The sequence below is a fragment of the Mesocricetus auratus genome, unplaced genomic scaffold (assembly GCF_017639785.1).
Source record: "Mesocricetus auratus isolate SY011 unplaced genomic scaffold, BCM_Maur_2.0 Super-Scaffold_4256, whole genome shotgun sequence".
NCBI lineage: Eukaryota > Metazoa > Chordata > Mammalia > Rodentia > Cricetidae > Mesocricetus > Mesocricetus auratus.
In genome coordinates this window covers 13,591,969-13,607,897 of record NW_024429182.1, presented here as the reverse complement: position 1 = coordinate 13,607,897, position 15,929 = coordinate 13,591,969, and the positions used below count along the sequence as shown (strand labels likewise).

Below are 15,929 nucleotides of genomic sequence, written 5' to 3'. Positions count from 1 at the left end.
TTGGAACCAAACTTCTCTCCATCTTCAAAGACAATATCAGTGAACGAGTTACTTCAGAAACATGAACGATCACATTTGTGTCTTTCCATATGTTAGAATTTATTTTTAGAACAATGAGATCACAAGTTACATCGATTTCACTGGCTTTAATTAATCAAGTAGTCCTGGTTTCACTTGGTAACTGTGGCCACTGGAAGTCACGATTTCATTCTCATTACTATTATGAGCTCTCAAATTACACATTGTGTTACACATACGCTCAAGCAATTTATGTTATAGAGTGTGTGTGTTATGGGATGACTAAGAAAGGGTTAAGGAGGCTGAAGGGCTCCAAGGGGCCCTAGTGATGGCAAGAGTGGAATCTGTGCAGATGGAAAGGGAGACAATGCAGAAAAGTAAGGAGGGCACCAATAGGGACTCCAGACACCAACGTGCTCAGCCCCGAGGCTTTGATGTCACAGCTCCAAGCAGGGATCACTGGGCTCCAACAAATGGCAACTTGAGTGGACCAGGTCAGAGAAGGAAATGATGCTTAGCTGAAACCCCACAGGCAGATCTGGGACTTCCTTGTTTGCCGATCCTCTGGTGGAAGCACACAGTGGCATTTCCTAGTCCAGTGATGTTCACTCCATGTGTCATATGATCCAAGGGATGGGTTTGCCTCATTTGTTGGTTAGGTTTATCTGAATCTTGTACTAAGGCTGGGGAGTTACAGATGCTGAGAAACTCCAGGCAGGCTTGGACTCTGCAGGTTTTTGTGGTAGCTGTTAACCACGTGTACAAACCCCTTCATTTGTAAACTCCTGGCTGGATTTGCTTTCTTTGCTTAAACTTGTATTAGTCAATACAGGGCACTCCATTTTGACTCTCATAACTTACACTTTTACGCTGTCTTCTCTCCTAGATGTCCTTCAAAAGCATCTCAGCCTCTCCCACACATTCAGGCATTGTGTCAAATGCAAATTTTCTTCCTTGGTGGAGCCCAGCAGGGACGGGTAGAGATCTACTTCATTGTACAAATATAGACTTTCCACAGAGTACTAGTCTGAGTCTGGTACTGCCGATATCACCAGGACACGGGACAGGAGACAGACTGATGGGAGAAGAATGTTTTACCGGCGAACATCTTGGGTGATGGTGTGTCAGACTCACTAAGCAATGATTAAAATCAAGCATTTCCCAGGCTTAGCACAACTGACCTTTTGGCCTGTCCTTGGGTAATGGGGCCTTCTTACTGTAGGAAGGTGAGGTGCATCTCTGACAATAATAGCACCTGCACCTGTTTAGAAATGTCTATAGATCCCTCCAGGTTGAAAATATGAAGAATATTGAAAATCTTCCCAGGTTGCATAAATCTCTGGTCTTCTGTTTTGCTCTTAATCTTGTACTAAGGCTGAGGAGTTACAGATGCTGAGAAACTCCAGGCTGGAGGAGGAAAAGGTGCAAATTTGCTCTGACAGACCATATGGCAAGCTCAGTAGGTACTGTAGGCTTGAACAAAGCATTTTCAGATGATCAACCAGTCTACAGGCAGAGCTAAGAAATAGGTTTTCTGTAGCCTGATAGTAGGTTTCTCTGCTGAGGCAGTAAGCCAAATCAAGCTGAACTAAAACAGTAAAAGACCAGGTTTATTTGAGCAAAACAACTCCCAGGTGAGTTCTCCAGTCCCCGAGACTGAGGTGTAAGAGTCCAGTGATGTAACTAAAAGCAGGGGAGTTCTATAGCCTGTAGGTGAGGGTGATGATGTGTCTGCCATAAGCTGGGTTTGTGCCTGGGTAAGGTCAAAACCTGAACACTTTAGGTGTGGGTCCTGGGCAGCTGGCAGCTTAGGGGAGGAGCTGCCACAGTCACCGAGAATGGGGACCTGGGCGTTTTGATGACTTTTCTTTGTTGGAGATTCTCTGAGGCGGGAGAATTTGGTGGTGGTGGGGTTCTCAGACCAGGCAGAAGTGAGCTGGAGGTTCCATCCCGAACACTAAGTAGTGTCTACTCAATGGTTGCAAATGTAACAGACATAAAGTGAAGACATCAGGCCTTTTACCCCATTCTAGTTACCTACCAGGTAGCTGTGTAGGGCCTGGGAAAGAGTCAGTGTTTTTCAGAAAAGTCTCAAGTTTCTGTAAAGTAAGTAGGGTAACCTTTACTGTAGTGTAGTCTTCCTTGCTAGTTGCCTGGGCTCTGCTGCACTGTCTGAACCTCCAAATAACACACAGCACACTATATAAATCATAAATCTGTTGGCCGTTTACTTGTTTCTTACTGCCTATCTCTGACTTAAGTATTTAACCCATAATTGTTAATCTAAGTATTTCTCTTACTGGAGAAAAGGCTCCAGACCTCTTACTCTGGTGGTCTGCATGGTATCTGACTGTGTCTCTCTTTCCCAGGATCCTCCTCAGCTCATAGCCCCACCTATCTTGCCTCCTATTAGCCAACAGCGCTTTATTCAACAACCAATAGGAGAGACAGATTTACAGAATGGCATCTTCCATCACAGTATATGTCAAAGGTGTTATTTTAGGTCAAACCTGGTGGGAATACAATAATGTATTGTTTAGTGGCATGACCTTGAGAGAACAGTGTGATATGCTCTGATAAACTATCTGACAGTGCAATAGATTGTGGACAATGACTCAGGGCTTCTAGGGAATAGGTCCTTACTCTCACTTCTAGGGGATAGGTCCTTACTCTCACTTCTAGGAGACAGACAGGTCCTTACTCTCACTTCTAGGAGATAGATAGGTCTTTATTTTCACTTCTAGGGGACAGACAGGTCCTTACTCTCACTTCTAGGGGATAGGTCCTTACTCTCACTTCTTCTTTGTTTACCATCTGGGCAGCCATGTGAATTCACCCTGGTTTCATCTCAGTTTAGTCATAATGAACCCATAGAGAGTAAACATTCTGGCCCCAGAACTTAATCTGTTGTTTTGTTTTGTTTGTGAGAGAGAGACAGAGACAGAGAGAGCGACACACAGAGAGAGAGATAGAGAGACAGAGTCAGAGGGAGACACAGAGACAGAGAGTCAGAGACACAGAGAGAGACACACAGAGAGAAAAACAGAGAGAGACACACAGAGAGACAGAGACAGAGAGAGAGAGAGAAAAAGAGACAGAGACAGAGAGAGAGAGAATGCTTTTGACAGCATGTTTCTACTAGGTTACTAGTTAAAGCCTCACAGCTTTGGTTTGGTGTTTTTCTTTTCTTTTCTTTCCTTTTTTTTTTTTGTGCTTTTGCTGGGTTCCCTATCTGTCTCAGCTTGTCTTAACTTCTCACAAAAGCTTAAAGTCAGAAACGCCTATAACTCATTCTATTTTTTTTTTTTTTGGTCAATCGATTTGACCTTCTGCCAATTGCTTTGTTCTTCGGGGTCTGTCATGTTTCCATGGTCCTTTGGACTGAAGAATGGTACTTTCCCAAGCAAGTGCATGCGCTGTGGCTCTTCTGCAGTGGTGAACTGGGAATAAGTGCTGTGTTGTCCTCTGTGACAAAAGCTTGAGTCAACAAGAAGTAAGTACTGATGGAGCTGTGTACTTGGCTGCAGATGGAAAGAGCCTTTAACGTGTGGATCTGAGACAAGAGGACTGTGAAATCAAGGCCAGCCTGGATGACACAGCAAAAATCCGTCTCAAACAAAACCAAGTGGACTTTTCACATAAAACGCGAGCTACAGATGTGTGGCCCAGTTTCATAGTTGGTCCAAGTGGAGAGCATGAATGCAGTTGATGACCCTTATGATGGTTCTTAGTTTTCAAATAAAACACAGCTTTCCTGAAAGATACAGAGCATATTAGAAGGAGGGCTATGTGGGAAGCAGACTGTTTTGAGTTAAGTCTAAGGTAGGATGGGAAGGGGAAATACCATTACAACAGAATTGGAGGATTGTACTTTGCATTTATTGGAATCACTCTTTCTAACTCAGCCAAACTGCTTTCATAACACAGCTTATTTAGGAATAGACTTTCTTCCCTGTTTTACCTGTCGTCTAAACCAGGAAATTGCAAACGGCTTAAATTAAAATGTTGCTTCATTCTGCTTTTTTTAAGCCCAGGTCTTTCGATTATGTTTCAGATCATGCCTGTTGTCTCTGGTGACTGTTAACTCCCAGCACCACCCTCTGTGTGTCTAACAACTTTTAATTTAAGGACACAGCAAACGTGCTCTCTTACTGTCTGGGTTTTTTATTCCAAGCCATGGGCATCCTTCCTGTGAGTTCAAGCTGCAGTAGGGCTGCCACCCAGCCTGTAGCCCTGTTTTCAGAGGTGTTAAGCTGTGAGGAAATGTGGCTCTCTGAATGGATATGCTATGGTAGCAGGGTTAGGAGAGTCTAGGCCAGACTGCAGTCGGAAAACAGCTCTGCCCGTTTAAAGTGTACTGATTTTGAGGTAGTCTCTGACCTTGTCTTAGGTTCTTAATGCTGTCAAAAGACACCAAGACCCCGGAAGCTCTTTCGTTGTTGTTGTTTTGTTTTGTTTTTGTTTTCTTGAGACAGGGTTTCTGTGTGTGGCTTTGCAGCCTATCCTGAACTCGCTCAGTAGACCAGGCTGGCCCCTAACTCACAGGATTCCCCTGCTTCTGCTTGCCAAGGACTGGGGTAAACGACTTGTACCACCACCTTCTGGCCCAACCATGGTAACTCTTATAAAGGAAAATTCTAATTGCAGTGGCTCATTTACCTTCCAGAGGTTCTGTCTATCTTGTCGGGGACCATGGCAACAATGTAGGCAGGCATGTTGCTGGAGAAAAAGCAGAGTGTCCTACATTTTTCAGGGAACAGGATGTAGACAGACTGTCACACCAAGAGAAGCTTGAGCAAAAGACCTCAAAGCCCACCCCCACAGTGACACACTTCCTTTTAAAAAAATTATTCATTTTATATACCAACCACAGTTCCCTCTCCCTCCCCTCCTCCCCTTTCCCATCCCTCTTCTCCAACCAACTCTCATCCATTCCTCAGAAAGGGTAAGGCCCCCACAGGGAGTCAACAAAGCCTGGCACATTCAGTTGAGGAAAGACCAAATAACCGCCCTTCCCCCCCACCAGCCCCTCATCAAGGCTGAGCAAGACGGTCCATCACATGGAATGCTCTTCAAAAAGCCAGCTCATGCTCGATGGCACACTTCCAGCAGAAGGTGTGGCCCAGATTAAAGGTGTGCCCTACAGCCTCAAGGTCTGTGTCAAAGGCTTGTGTCATCCAGCCTCCTCCAGCAGGCCACACTTCCTCCAACAAGGCCACACCTCTTAAGTACCACTCCCTTTGAGCTTATGGGGGCCAAATATGTTCAAATACTAAGACCTCTAAGTTTCTCATTCATGAGATGATACTATTGATAGCACTCAGTTCTCAGGAATAGATTTTTTTACAGGTGAATACTCAACTAGACTGTCTCTCTCTCTCTCTGTGTCTTTGGTTTTATGAGACAGGGTTTCTCTGTGTTGTTTTGGAGGCTGTCAGACCAGCCTGGCCTCGAACTCACAGAGATCCCCCAGCCTCTGCCTCCCGAGTGCTGGGATCAAAGGCGTGTGCCACCACCGCCCGGCTAGATTATCTCTTAACATACTGTTCTGAAGCATTTTGATGTAATAATGTATTTTGAACATGTTTTTAGACAGTGTGGTGAAACATTATTTATGATTTATATACATTTCTGAAGCATCGGAATGCAAAGCCAGCCACATTAGTTAACTGTAGAAGATGTGTGGTGGTGGTACACACCTTTAATCCCAGGACTCAGGAGACAGAGGTAGATAGATCTCTATTAGTTCAAGGTCACACTGAGCTACATAAAATTGATCCAGTCTAGAAGAGAAAGAGCTCACACAGAGGCGATCCCAGCACTTGGGATCCCAGAACTTTAATCCCAGCATTTGAGAGATAATGAGAGGAAGAAGCAAAGGGTCTCAGGGGAGAATTCGTCTCCAGCCAGGTTGAGCAGAGTCCTTTGTAAAGGCTGACAGTCGAGGAGGGATGGGGTGACTCTGAACGTCTTAGCATTGGCGAATCTCCAAGTGGCCAGCACATGATAAGAGGGATCATAGATTTCCCGTTTTAAGCTCCGATCTCTGTGGGGGCGGGGCATCTCCGGGCTAGGAGGCGCGGTCTGGGCGGGGCTGAGCACAGGCACTTAAGGCAAGAGGAAGCCACATGCTTCCTGAGTCGCCCACAAACTAGAGCCCAACTCTAGTGTCTCTCGGCTTGCACAAGTCAACCATGTCTGGGGCATCTTCCAAGAGCCTGGGGAAAGGTGAGACTGTCCGTGGCGGGCTGGTTCCGGGGACCGGGGATGCCCTGATGTCCCGGATCTCCCTGCGATCTGGGCCTTGAGTGTCTCCTGTCTCCTGCAGGAAGCTCGCCTCCGGGTCCGGTGCAGGAGGGCCTGATTCGCGTCTACAGCATGAGGTTCTGCCCTTTTGCCCAGAGGGCTCTGATGGTCCTGAAGGCCAAGGGAATCAGGTGAGGACGAGGAGATGACTCCCTGGCTACCCAGAGCTGGTGGCAGGGCTGTCCAGACCCTCAGAGCATCGGTTTTTGTGTTAGGTGAAATAGTCTCAGCCTTTTGTAGGAGCCTTAAGTTCCACACCCTCTTTTCAAGGGGAGAATGTGGGGGACTCCAGGGTCCTTAGGCAGCCTGTTTAAACATCCCGTGTCTTGGATGATAACCGGTTTCTTCTGTACAGTTAGTGATTTGCACAAGATCGGTGAACACTGAAGAACTTGTCTCTGCTCTGGTCCCGGAATTCTTGATCTATCTACTGAGCTTTCTTTCACCTAGAGGCAAAGGTCAGATGATTTGACTCAGCAAAGTTCTGAGTCAGCTTTTGTGTGCATAGCAGAGTGGCTTGGGCTCTTGGAAAATATAAGGGAAATTGTGCTTCTTAAAGTCTCTTTGCAAAGCCTTGTTATTGGTTCTATTAGTCATTGACCTACAGGTTATCTACAATTTGGCTTTTCTCTGAGAATAATTATTAAGCACCTGCTGTTTGGAAGACCACTCTCAATAGAATTTTCATGTATACAGTTAAAGTTTGTAAACTAATTTTAGTCCATGGTGAGGATTGGCTAGGCAGGTAGTTCTTTTCCCTAAATGTTAAGATGTATCCTAAAGCAGAATTTTAAAAATTAACTATCACTTCATAACAATGTTGATATCATTTAGCTGAGGGAGAGTGATTTTGAACACATAAGAAACATTTTTGCTAGTATTTATCTGGAGTAAATTTTTCTGCATTACACAGAATTTTTATTATCACTAAGAAACTCAAACTGAATTGAAAAATAAAGGTATTTACTGTCCTCATGCAATGGGAAAGGCCAAGATCAGGGCACAGCTGGATTCAGGGACACAATGCCTTGTGGTATGTGTTTTCCCCTGCAACTCTGGGCAGAAAGAATCACATTTCTCACCAGAAGTTTTCTAAAGCAATGCTGAAATTATTTTACCGTAACAGTGTGCAGAGAGGCTCTTATTAGGGGAGGTGGGGCCTTCAGATATACATGTAACTGCTCTGCTGTGTTCACAGTTGGATTTCAAACCCTGGGAAACTTTTAGTGGAGCAGTAACATCTTACACGGGCCATATTTGTTGCATGTTCTCTGTAAAGGGCATCCTTCACCCGTAGATGCAGGTGTGGGCTGCCAGCTCATTCATGTGTGTTCTTGGTCCTGAAAGCCTAGGACCTACCTTTGATTTTCAAAGTATATTTCCCAGACATGAGCAGTATTCTATGGCAGTGGGCATTGTTTTTCCCTTAACAACTGGTCTGTAAGTTATTATTCTGTCAGTACTCAAACCTTTTAACACACACACACACACACACACACACACGCGAATCTTTTTACACGCATGCACAAACAAATGCCAGAGCGTACTTCAGTGTTCACACTGGTTATTTGTTTTTATGAACGATTATGAAGTTAAGTCCATGAAATAAATGTCTGTTATACGTGAGAACACAGGAAATCGGAGGTGTTGCAATGTCTTTGAGTGATCAGTCCGACTGGACAGTGCTCCAGATTTGAGGTTTACAGGCTTTGCTTTAAGGGTTATAACACTTTTTTTCTCTGCAAGATACAGATGTACACAATGACAATCAGAATTAGCCTGGCTCCTGTGGCTTCTTTTTTCTGTATTTTAAAAGTTATTTTATTTGTGTGTGTGTGAGCTGAGGTGTGCCATGTGCTTGCAGGATCCCATAGCACAAACGATGGCATTGGATCCCCAGAAACTGGGGTTAGGACTGTTATAAACCCCGACTGACTTGGGACCAGGGAACTGAATCAAAATCTCCTGCAAGTGCAGCAAGTGCCCTTAACCACTGGGCCCTCTCTCCAGCCCCATACTTTTTAAGATCCTTTTGGAAAAAATCATAGGAATACATGTGGACCTAATTGATTCACTTTATGAGATTTTTAGGATTTTTTAAAAATACAATTGCAAGGATCTCAAAATTCATATTAGCAAAATGAATTGTTGAATCAAAATGAAAATGAGCTTTTGTTAGGCTGATTCTAATATTCTGAGTGGGTATGAGCACAGTTCGATAGTTGCCTCCTATCAGGGTCCAGAAGATTCCAGTACATCCATGTCCGTTGCAGCCCTGCTCACAACAGTGTGATGCTGATGGCCGTGGACAGAGGACCAGACACAGAGAAGGTGCTGTAGATTTAAGTTTTGTCCCATTTGTCTTTCTTGAGACAGGGTTTTTATGTATAGCTTTGGAGCCTGCCCTGGAACTCACTCTGTAGACTAGGCTGGTCTCTAACTCACAGAGGTTCACCTGGCTTTGCTGGGATTAAAGGCATGGGCCACCACCACCCAGTGCCTTGACTTTAAATAGAAGGAAAGTCTACACTGTGTGACAAAGATGGATCCTGGGGACCTTAAGTGAAATAAGTGAGCGCTGTCTGATTCACTTTCTGAGGGCCTTGGAAACAAGTTCTTAAACTGAAAATTGAGCAGGGTGAAGACAGAGGCAGAACTCTCTCCCTGAATCCCCACCTTGTCAGCCAAGGAGACAGGAGAACCAGGCTACACTAACTTGGGAAAACAGACTGTGCCTTGCTCTTGTCAATTTCCCTGTGTCTTTCAGGCATGAAATCATCAATATCAACCTGAAAAACAAGCCCGAGTGGTTCCTCAAGAAGAACCCGGCTGGGCTGGTGCCAGTTCTGGAGGACAGTAAGGGTCGCCTGATCTCCGAGTCTGTCATCATCTGTGAGTACCTGGATGAGGCGTACCCAGGGAAGAAGTTGTTCCCAGATGACCCTTACGAGAAAGCTTGCCAGAAGATGATCTTAGAGTCATTCTCCAAGGTGTGTGTAAGAAAGTCCAGCTCATGCTTGTTTTAAGCTAAATCAGCAGTGCCTGTGCGATGGTTCAGGGGCTGGGGACATGGACGGGGACTCTACTCCATTGCTATGCCCTGCCAGACCCTCATGCTCTGTCCCTGCTTGGCTTTCCCTCTTGGCTTTATCCTACTCCACTCCTGATGATGTTTCCTGTCTTGCCATAGGTCCCCTCTTCTCTCCCAGCTTTTCCCGGGAGTCTTCTCCCTTCTTTCACTTGGTTTAGGCAGCTTTGATATATGTGCTTGGACCTGCTGCCTTCTAGAAACAGGGTTGGGCTGCTCAGGACTCCAGCTGTGTTCTGGATAAGCTTTTCCTCACCATGGCTGTTGGCCCTCTGTGTTCATACCTGCCTGCCTTCCTGTCCTTGTTGCTCTGCGAACCTGTGCTTCATGAGGAGAGGAGGGCTGTGTGTCCATCACTGATCAGTAGTGCCTGGGTGTATAACTTGCTTAGAAAACATTCAGTGTGCTTTGGGATAGATTTCTTGCTTGACCTCTAGTGTGTTAGGTCACGTGCAAATGGTCCAATGGGAAGTACCCAGAACTAACTGATACATGGTACCTACCCAGCATTAACTCTTAAGTGCCATTACCGGTCTTTAGCAGTGACAATCCACTGAGGTTTCTGAGGTAGAATGTGCTTGCATCTTATTTATGGTGAGTGAATTAATTCAAATTAGTATTAGCAGAGATGACCAACATTGATGGGATTTCATGAGACTCTGAGTGATCTTTCTCCATCTTGAAGATTAATTATCATACTCACAACTCCAAACACAATCATTAACAGGATGGACACCACAGCCATCAAGTCTTCAGGAGATCAAGCCTCCTTTGGACAGCCTTTTGCAGTTCAAAGTAGAACTCAGAAAACTGCTCATCCCCAGCTCCCTTTGCAGCTGGGGCTATGTCCTGTTTCCTAGACCATCCTATTAGATGCACACAGTAACTTGCAACTTAGGTGAGGGCAGTGTCAACAAACAGGCCTAGTGTGGATATCTGGTGCCAGCAACACAGGTGGCAGAGCTTCTGGTTATGGGGTGGTGGTGGCTGCAAGATTGAATTCTAGGGAAGCAGTGCTGTTTCTAGTTGTCCCAGTGTTCATCAGTACAAATTCCCATTAGTGGCCATTAGCACAGGCAGCAGCTGGGAGCTTTGGTTAGTCTAGTTCTCCATGTCATATTAGAAAGTTCCCATAGTTCCAGGCCCATTGGTCCAGTTCTAAGCCACTTGCTGTCTGTTTATGAAATTTCTGGCTCAAATTTTCCAGAGTGGGTTCCATTGTCTGCAAATCACAAACTCTGCACATTCTCAAATCCTAGTCCACAAGAAGGTTTGTAAGATCAGGCTGTGGTTTCTGTAAACACTGGGACTTGGTCCACACTTGTCTCTACAGCATTCTGGAGGGGTACCAGGACTATGAGGGCTCTGTTATGTTTGTGTGTGTGCAGGGGGCCAGGAGAATAAGGGATCTTGTGTGTGTGTGTGTGTGTGTGTGTGTGTGTGTGTGTGTTGTGGTGTGGGGGTGGGGGGAGTGCACTATCCTCACACTCATAAACTAAAACCTCATTTTCTGACCAGGTGCCACCTTTGGTTGGAAGGGCTATTAGGGGGAAGAAGGAAGACCAACCTGACATAAGGGAAGAACTCAGGAAGGAGCTCCGCAAGCTGGAGGAGGTGATCACACTCTTACCTTCATCACAGTAGATGATAACTCTGTTTGCATCCCTTCTCTTTCCATCCTCCTTCACAGGCTCCCTCTCCAAATCGCTTTCTGACAATTAGAAATAGCACCAACTAAAAACAAATCACAATGGATTTCTGTAAGCTGTTCAACTCCTGCAGAGTCAAAACACGTAAAAGTGCCTTCATGACTTGTTATTTTTATTTAGGTGTCATTGTATCCCAGGCTAGCCTCAAACCCACTATGCAGCCCTTACTGGCCTTAAACTCATGATCCTCCTGCCTCATCCAACTCAGTGCTAGTGTTACAGGCATGCATGACCACACATGGTTTAGAGGCTGGAGGTATTAACTACATCAGCATGAAAGTAACAATGAAAAAATACTACCGATATTTCCACAGTAAGTCACTGCTTCCAGTCTATGTTGATATATTCAAAGTAATAGTTGTTATCAGACACCGGTGCCAATGCACTGCTTTTCGCTCTGAGGATGTAATAAACGCTTCCCACTGTGAAGTCTAACAGACATGAAGACATGCAGGGAAGCCTGGATTTCTTTCCTTTGGGGAGAGCTGTCCTTTGGGCCTTCAGATAAAACTTTCATCGTGGTTTTGATGCATGGATGGAGATACACACTAGCATTTTATCACTGAGCATGGAGTTCGTTCTAGTTTTTTTTCTGAAGTTTTTCACCATATCCTGTTACTAATTTGCTATTTTTAAGACTTTTTTTGCTGCTTTTCATTATGGGTATGTGAGGATACAGTGCAGTGCATAGGTATTGGATCCCCTGAACGGGGAGTTACAGGTGCTGTGAGCCACCTGACATAGGTGCTGGGAAGGAAACTTCAGTTCTCTAGAAAAGTCCTCCATGCCTGTAACCTCTGAGCCATCTCTGCAGCCCTAATCTAATTCTTACCTTGTGAGTACTGAATGTTTTGTCTGTTACATCTATAGAAATGTCCACAGAACCCATTTCCTTTAACCTGATACTTGTGGGCTGTAAACACCCACGCTTACTTCCTAGGACAAGGTTACCTGATGTAGCCTCGAGGAACTAAACTGGCCTTGGAGAGTCCACAGAAAAACTTTAGCTGTGACAGTTTTTATTGATCAATCAGACTTATCATATCTTTATCGGGAACAGAATATATGGGAACTGCTGGGACTAATACAGCTGTAGTTGCTGGGATACAATGATGTTTACAAGCTACACAGGTTATGCAAGATAAATGTCTTAGGAATTTTTATCCTGTGAAATGTAACAGTCTGGGTGACACAGAATTAAATGTGGTTCAGCAGACTCAGGAGCCGGTGTTGGTTCAAACTTCTGGGTCTGACACCAGGCAGTCTACTTTAGGCATATTTAAGTACACTACAGGTGTCTGTGCACAGAGGCACAGTTACATGGAATCTCTGCTCCAAGTGCATGTCCACGAGATGGGCTGTAGATAGGGGACTTGTGTTATTTTACAGGCCTGGGGGAGGATCTGGTGTGGTCTTGGTCACACAGATAGTGTAGAGGTCATCTGGGCTAACAGCCACCTCCGGTCCTGGTTGTGGGAGCCTGGGGGAGCCCTTGGCTACACAGATAACACAAAGGTCACCTCGACCATGAGCCACTTCCAGTTATGGTTGTGGGAGCTTTTGGGGAGCCAGGTATGGCTTGGCCCTACAGATAGCGGGGGCAAGCAAGGGTGTGAGACACCTGCACCCCTAGCCTGTTTAGTATTCCTGCTCCCTTAGTGCTGTCTGTGAGCACAAGGACCTTTATCCTCCCAACACATGTGTGCAGTACAGTGGACCTCAGCCTGTGACTCCTGTGGCGGTCGAACAACCCTTTCACAGGGGTTGCCTGAGACCATCAGAAAACACAGACATTTACATTAAGATTCATAACATTAGCAAAATTACAGCACTGAAAATAATGTTATGGTTCGTGGTCACCAGCACATGAGGAACTGTATTAAAGGGTCATAGCATCAGGAAGGCTGAAACTACTGGTATACCATCTATTAGATTTCCAATTAGAATTGCTGTGTTGTAGAGGGTTTCAATCATGTAAAATCCTAACTTGACTATATCAGAATAAAAGGAATTTAGATGTGCTCTACCTAATTTGTGTGTGTTTTTGATGATGGTTTTTCCAGCTACACAAATAAACTTGTTTTTCCTTCTTTACCATTTAGGCTATGACTACGTATAAGGAAGACTTGTCTGTTCGGGATGCTGTCCCTATGACTGATTATCTTATGTGGCCTTGGTTTCAACGGCTGGAAGTACTGGAACTCAATGAGTAAGACATTTGAATATTTTATGTGTAATTTAGGATGGCAGTTGTAATATTAATTTTTCTGAGCTAAGATAAATATTTAACGTCCCTGGCATGAATAAGAACTAACAGAGAGGAAAGTCCTGGGTGTGCAGACTCTGTCAGGCTACGCATTTACACTCATTCTCAGACCTGGGAAGCAGGAGACATCTCTCTATGACATGACTGGAGCCTTTTAAAATTTACTCTCTGCTGGTTAAAAGTCCATGGGGGTAGATTTTTTTTTAAGAGTAGACCACTTCTTACTTTCCACCTACTTGTAAGATTTCTATGTTGCTTTGTATAGTCCTGCTTTGAGTTTGATAGTTGGCCACACTGGCTGACTTAGAAGTCTGTAATGTTTTAGACATTACAGCAATCTGGGGCTACTTCTACTCCCATTTCATATAGAAAATTGGTATTTACCACCTAGGTGTTTTTCAATCTGAAGTTCTTCTAACTGACCAAGTCACTCACTGTCACCTTGGCTTCCTCGTCTGTGAAACAAAGACCTTGATGATAGCATTCAGAGCTAAAGTCTACTACTTGGATTTGAAATGTTTTTAAGATACATTTGTAAAGTTTAGGGGATAAACTGCAGTGGTTATTTGATACTCTGGGATGCCCACCTAATTCTTCTAGTTCACATCTCTCCTCTTGTCTACCCACAGGTGTTTAGCCCACACCCCAAAACTTAAGGGCTGGATGGCTGCCATGAAGAAAGACCCTACAGTATTGTCCCACTTAATTGATGCCAAGACCTATCATGGATTCTTAAATCTCTACCTACAGGACAGCCCTGAGGCCTGTGACTATGGGCTCTGAAGGGCAGGAGTCTTCAGAAATCATGGCCATCATGGGTATACCTGCACAATAAAGACAGACAATGCTCCAGCATATGTCTCCAAGAAAGTGAAACAGTTTTTTGCTTATTATAATATAAAGTGTATTACAGGTATACCATACAATCCTACAGGGCATGCTGACATAGAAAGAGCAAATTGAATTTTAAATGATTTGCTAAATAAACAGAAATGGATGATAAAAAACCTACAAATAGACTGCACAGTGCTTTATTAACTTTACATTATCTGAATGCTAATTAGAAAGGAATAACCGCTGCAGAGAGACATTGGATAGTAGGAAAACCTGCAGAATTAAATAAGTTGGTTTAATTCAAAGATGTGTTGACCTCTGAATGCCAACCAGGACATGTTTTACCTTGTTTTGTTTCCACAGGGGAAGAACAGCTGTGGATTTGTAGAGTTAGGATTGCCATTTCAGTCTGAGGTAGAGGTGAGAGCTAGTGGATTGGCTGGTTTGCTTTTCTGATCTTCAGTTTGAAGCTTGAAGCCCAATATCAGTCTCAGGGTTTTTATTATTCATATTACAATACAATTGCATTTTAACCAAAGGTTTTTTTCATTCTTCCGGCTGCCATGAGCCAAAATATTTATTTGTTCATTTCTGGCATGTCAAGAACTCCTTGCTGACTATCCTTTGCCTGAGATTCTTTGCCATAATTCTTAACTACTACACAATTGAAACCAACCACTTTATGTGGTTTTTCTCTCTCCACCAATGTTACAGAGACCTACCCATTCTCCTCGTTTCTTGTCATCAACCTTAAAATGTTGATTTGTGCTCAGTACCAAGTTAGCCACCACTTGACATACCAGGCTCATCACAATTGGACGCAGGGACAGAAAGATGAGTGTGGCACTTGTCTAAGATAGCTTCACATGTGCCACGCTCTAGGCTATCCTGGATGAAGGAGGTCTTCAGCACCTCTTGAAAAGCACTATTGACATGTGTATCACCTCCAACAGCAATGCCTTCTTTGGCCACCATCGTGGTAGATTATGGGCTGATAGAGGCAGTCCTTCTGTATATATGTTCCTGTTATTGGTTGATGAATAAAATACTGTTTGGTCAATAGAGGCAGGATGATAGGCAGGCTAGAAGATGAGGAGAATTCTGGGCAAGGTAGGCAGAGGAGATGTCACATAGCCGCCAAAGGAGTAATAGATCTGGTATTCTCTGGTAAGCCAAGACCACGTGGAAATACATAGATTTATAGAAATGGGTTAATAATTAAGACAGAGCTAGAAAATAAGAAGCCCTAGCCACTGGCCAGCACTTTAGCAATTACTATAAATCTTTGTTTGCTTGTTTGGGGCTGAAGCAGCAGCAGGATCTGACAGGACAAGAAAACTCCAGCAGCAATGGGCCTTGGTACTGACAGGGAAAAGGTATTTTTCTATTCTGAAGACGCAGTTTTCTTAGCCATGCATGGTAGCTCTAATCCTAGTACTCTGGGAGGCAGATACAGGTGGATCTTTGCGAGCTCAAAGCCATATTTGTCTCCACAGTGAGTTCTGGGATAGACAGGACTATGTAGAGAGACACTTTCTTAAAAATGAAAACAAATCACTTTCTTAAAATGTTGTCCAGAATAACGTATAGTTAAATATTGATGCCATGAGGACCAGTCCCCAGCTTAGGGTTTCAGGGGGAGCCTGCAGAGTTGGTGGATTATCATTCAATTTGAATTTTCTATCAGAGGGAGTAAAAGTTGACTCTC

At 44.3% G+C, this 15,929-nt stretch overlaps 1 protein-coding gene and 1 long non-coding RNA gene across 2 annotated transcripts; one reads left to right on the top strand and one right to left on the bottom strand.

The window, feature by feature from the left end:
- Positions 1-3,353: 3,353 nt before the first annotated feature.
- Positions 3,354-13,837, bottom strand: LOC121139409. Its single transcript, XR_005876376.1, has 4 exons — positions 13,772-13,837; positions 11,043-11,146; positions 4,678-4,758; positions 3,354-3,772 (listed from the first exon to the last, which is right to left on the bottom strand). It is a non-coding gene; the product is annotated as an uncharacterized LOC121139409 (long non-coding RNA).
- LOC101827709 (glutathione S-transferase omega-1-like) lies at positions 6,095-14,398 on the top strand. Its single transcript, XM_040743253.1, has 6 exons — positions 6,095-6,246; positions 6,347-6,455; positions 9,092-9,314; positions 10,931-11,026; positions 13,224-13,330; positions 14,017-14,398. Exons 1-6 carry the CDS (start codon positions 6,213-6,215, stop codon positions 14,168-14,170), a joined length of 723 nt encoding a protein of 240 aa, XP_040599187.1. The 5' UTR covers positions 6,095-6,212; the 3' UTR covers positions 14,171-14,398.
- The last annotated feature ends 1,531 nt before the right edge of the window (positions 14,399-15,929 follow it).

What these genes read in the sequence shown, in the direction of transcription:
- LOC101827709 (XM_040743253.1), top strand. Translation starts at nt 6,213, where the DNA reads ATGTCTGGGGCATCTTCCAAGAGCCTGGGGAAAG. An exon ending in CTGAAGGCCAAGGGAATCAG is followed by an intron (nt 6,456 to 9,091) that starts GTGAGGACGAGG and finishes TGTGTCTTTCAG; the next exon opens with GCATGAAATCATCAATATCA. An exon ending in TCTTAGAGTCATTCTCCAAG is followed by an intron (nt 9,315 to 10,930) that starts GTGTGTGTAAGA and finishes TTTTCTGACCAG; the next exon opens with GTGCCACCTTTGGTTGGAAG.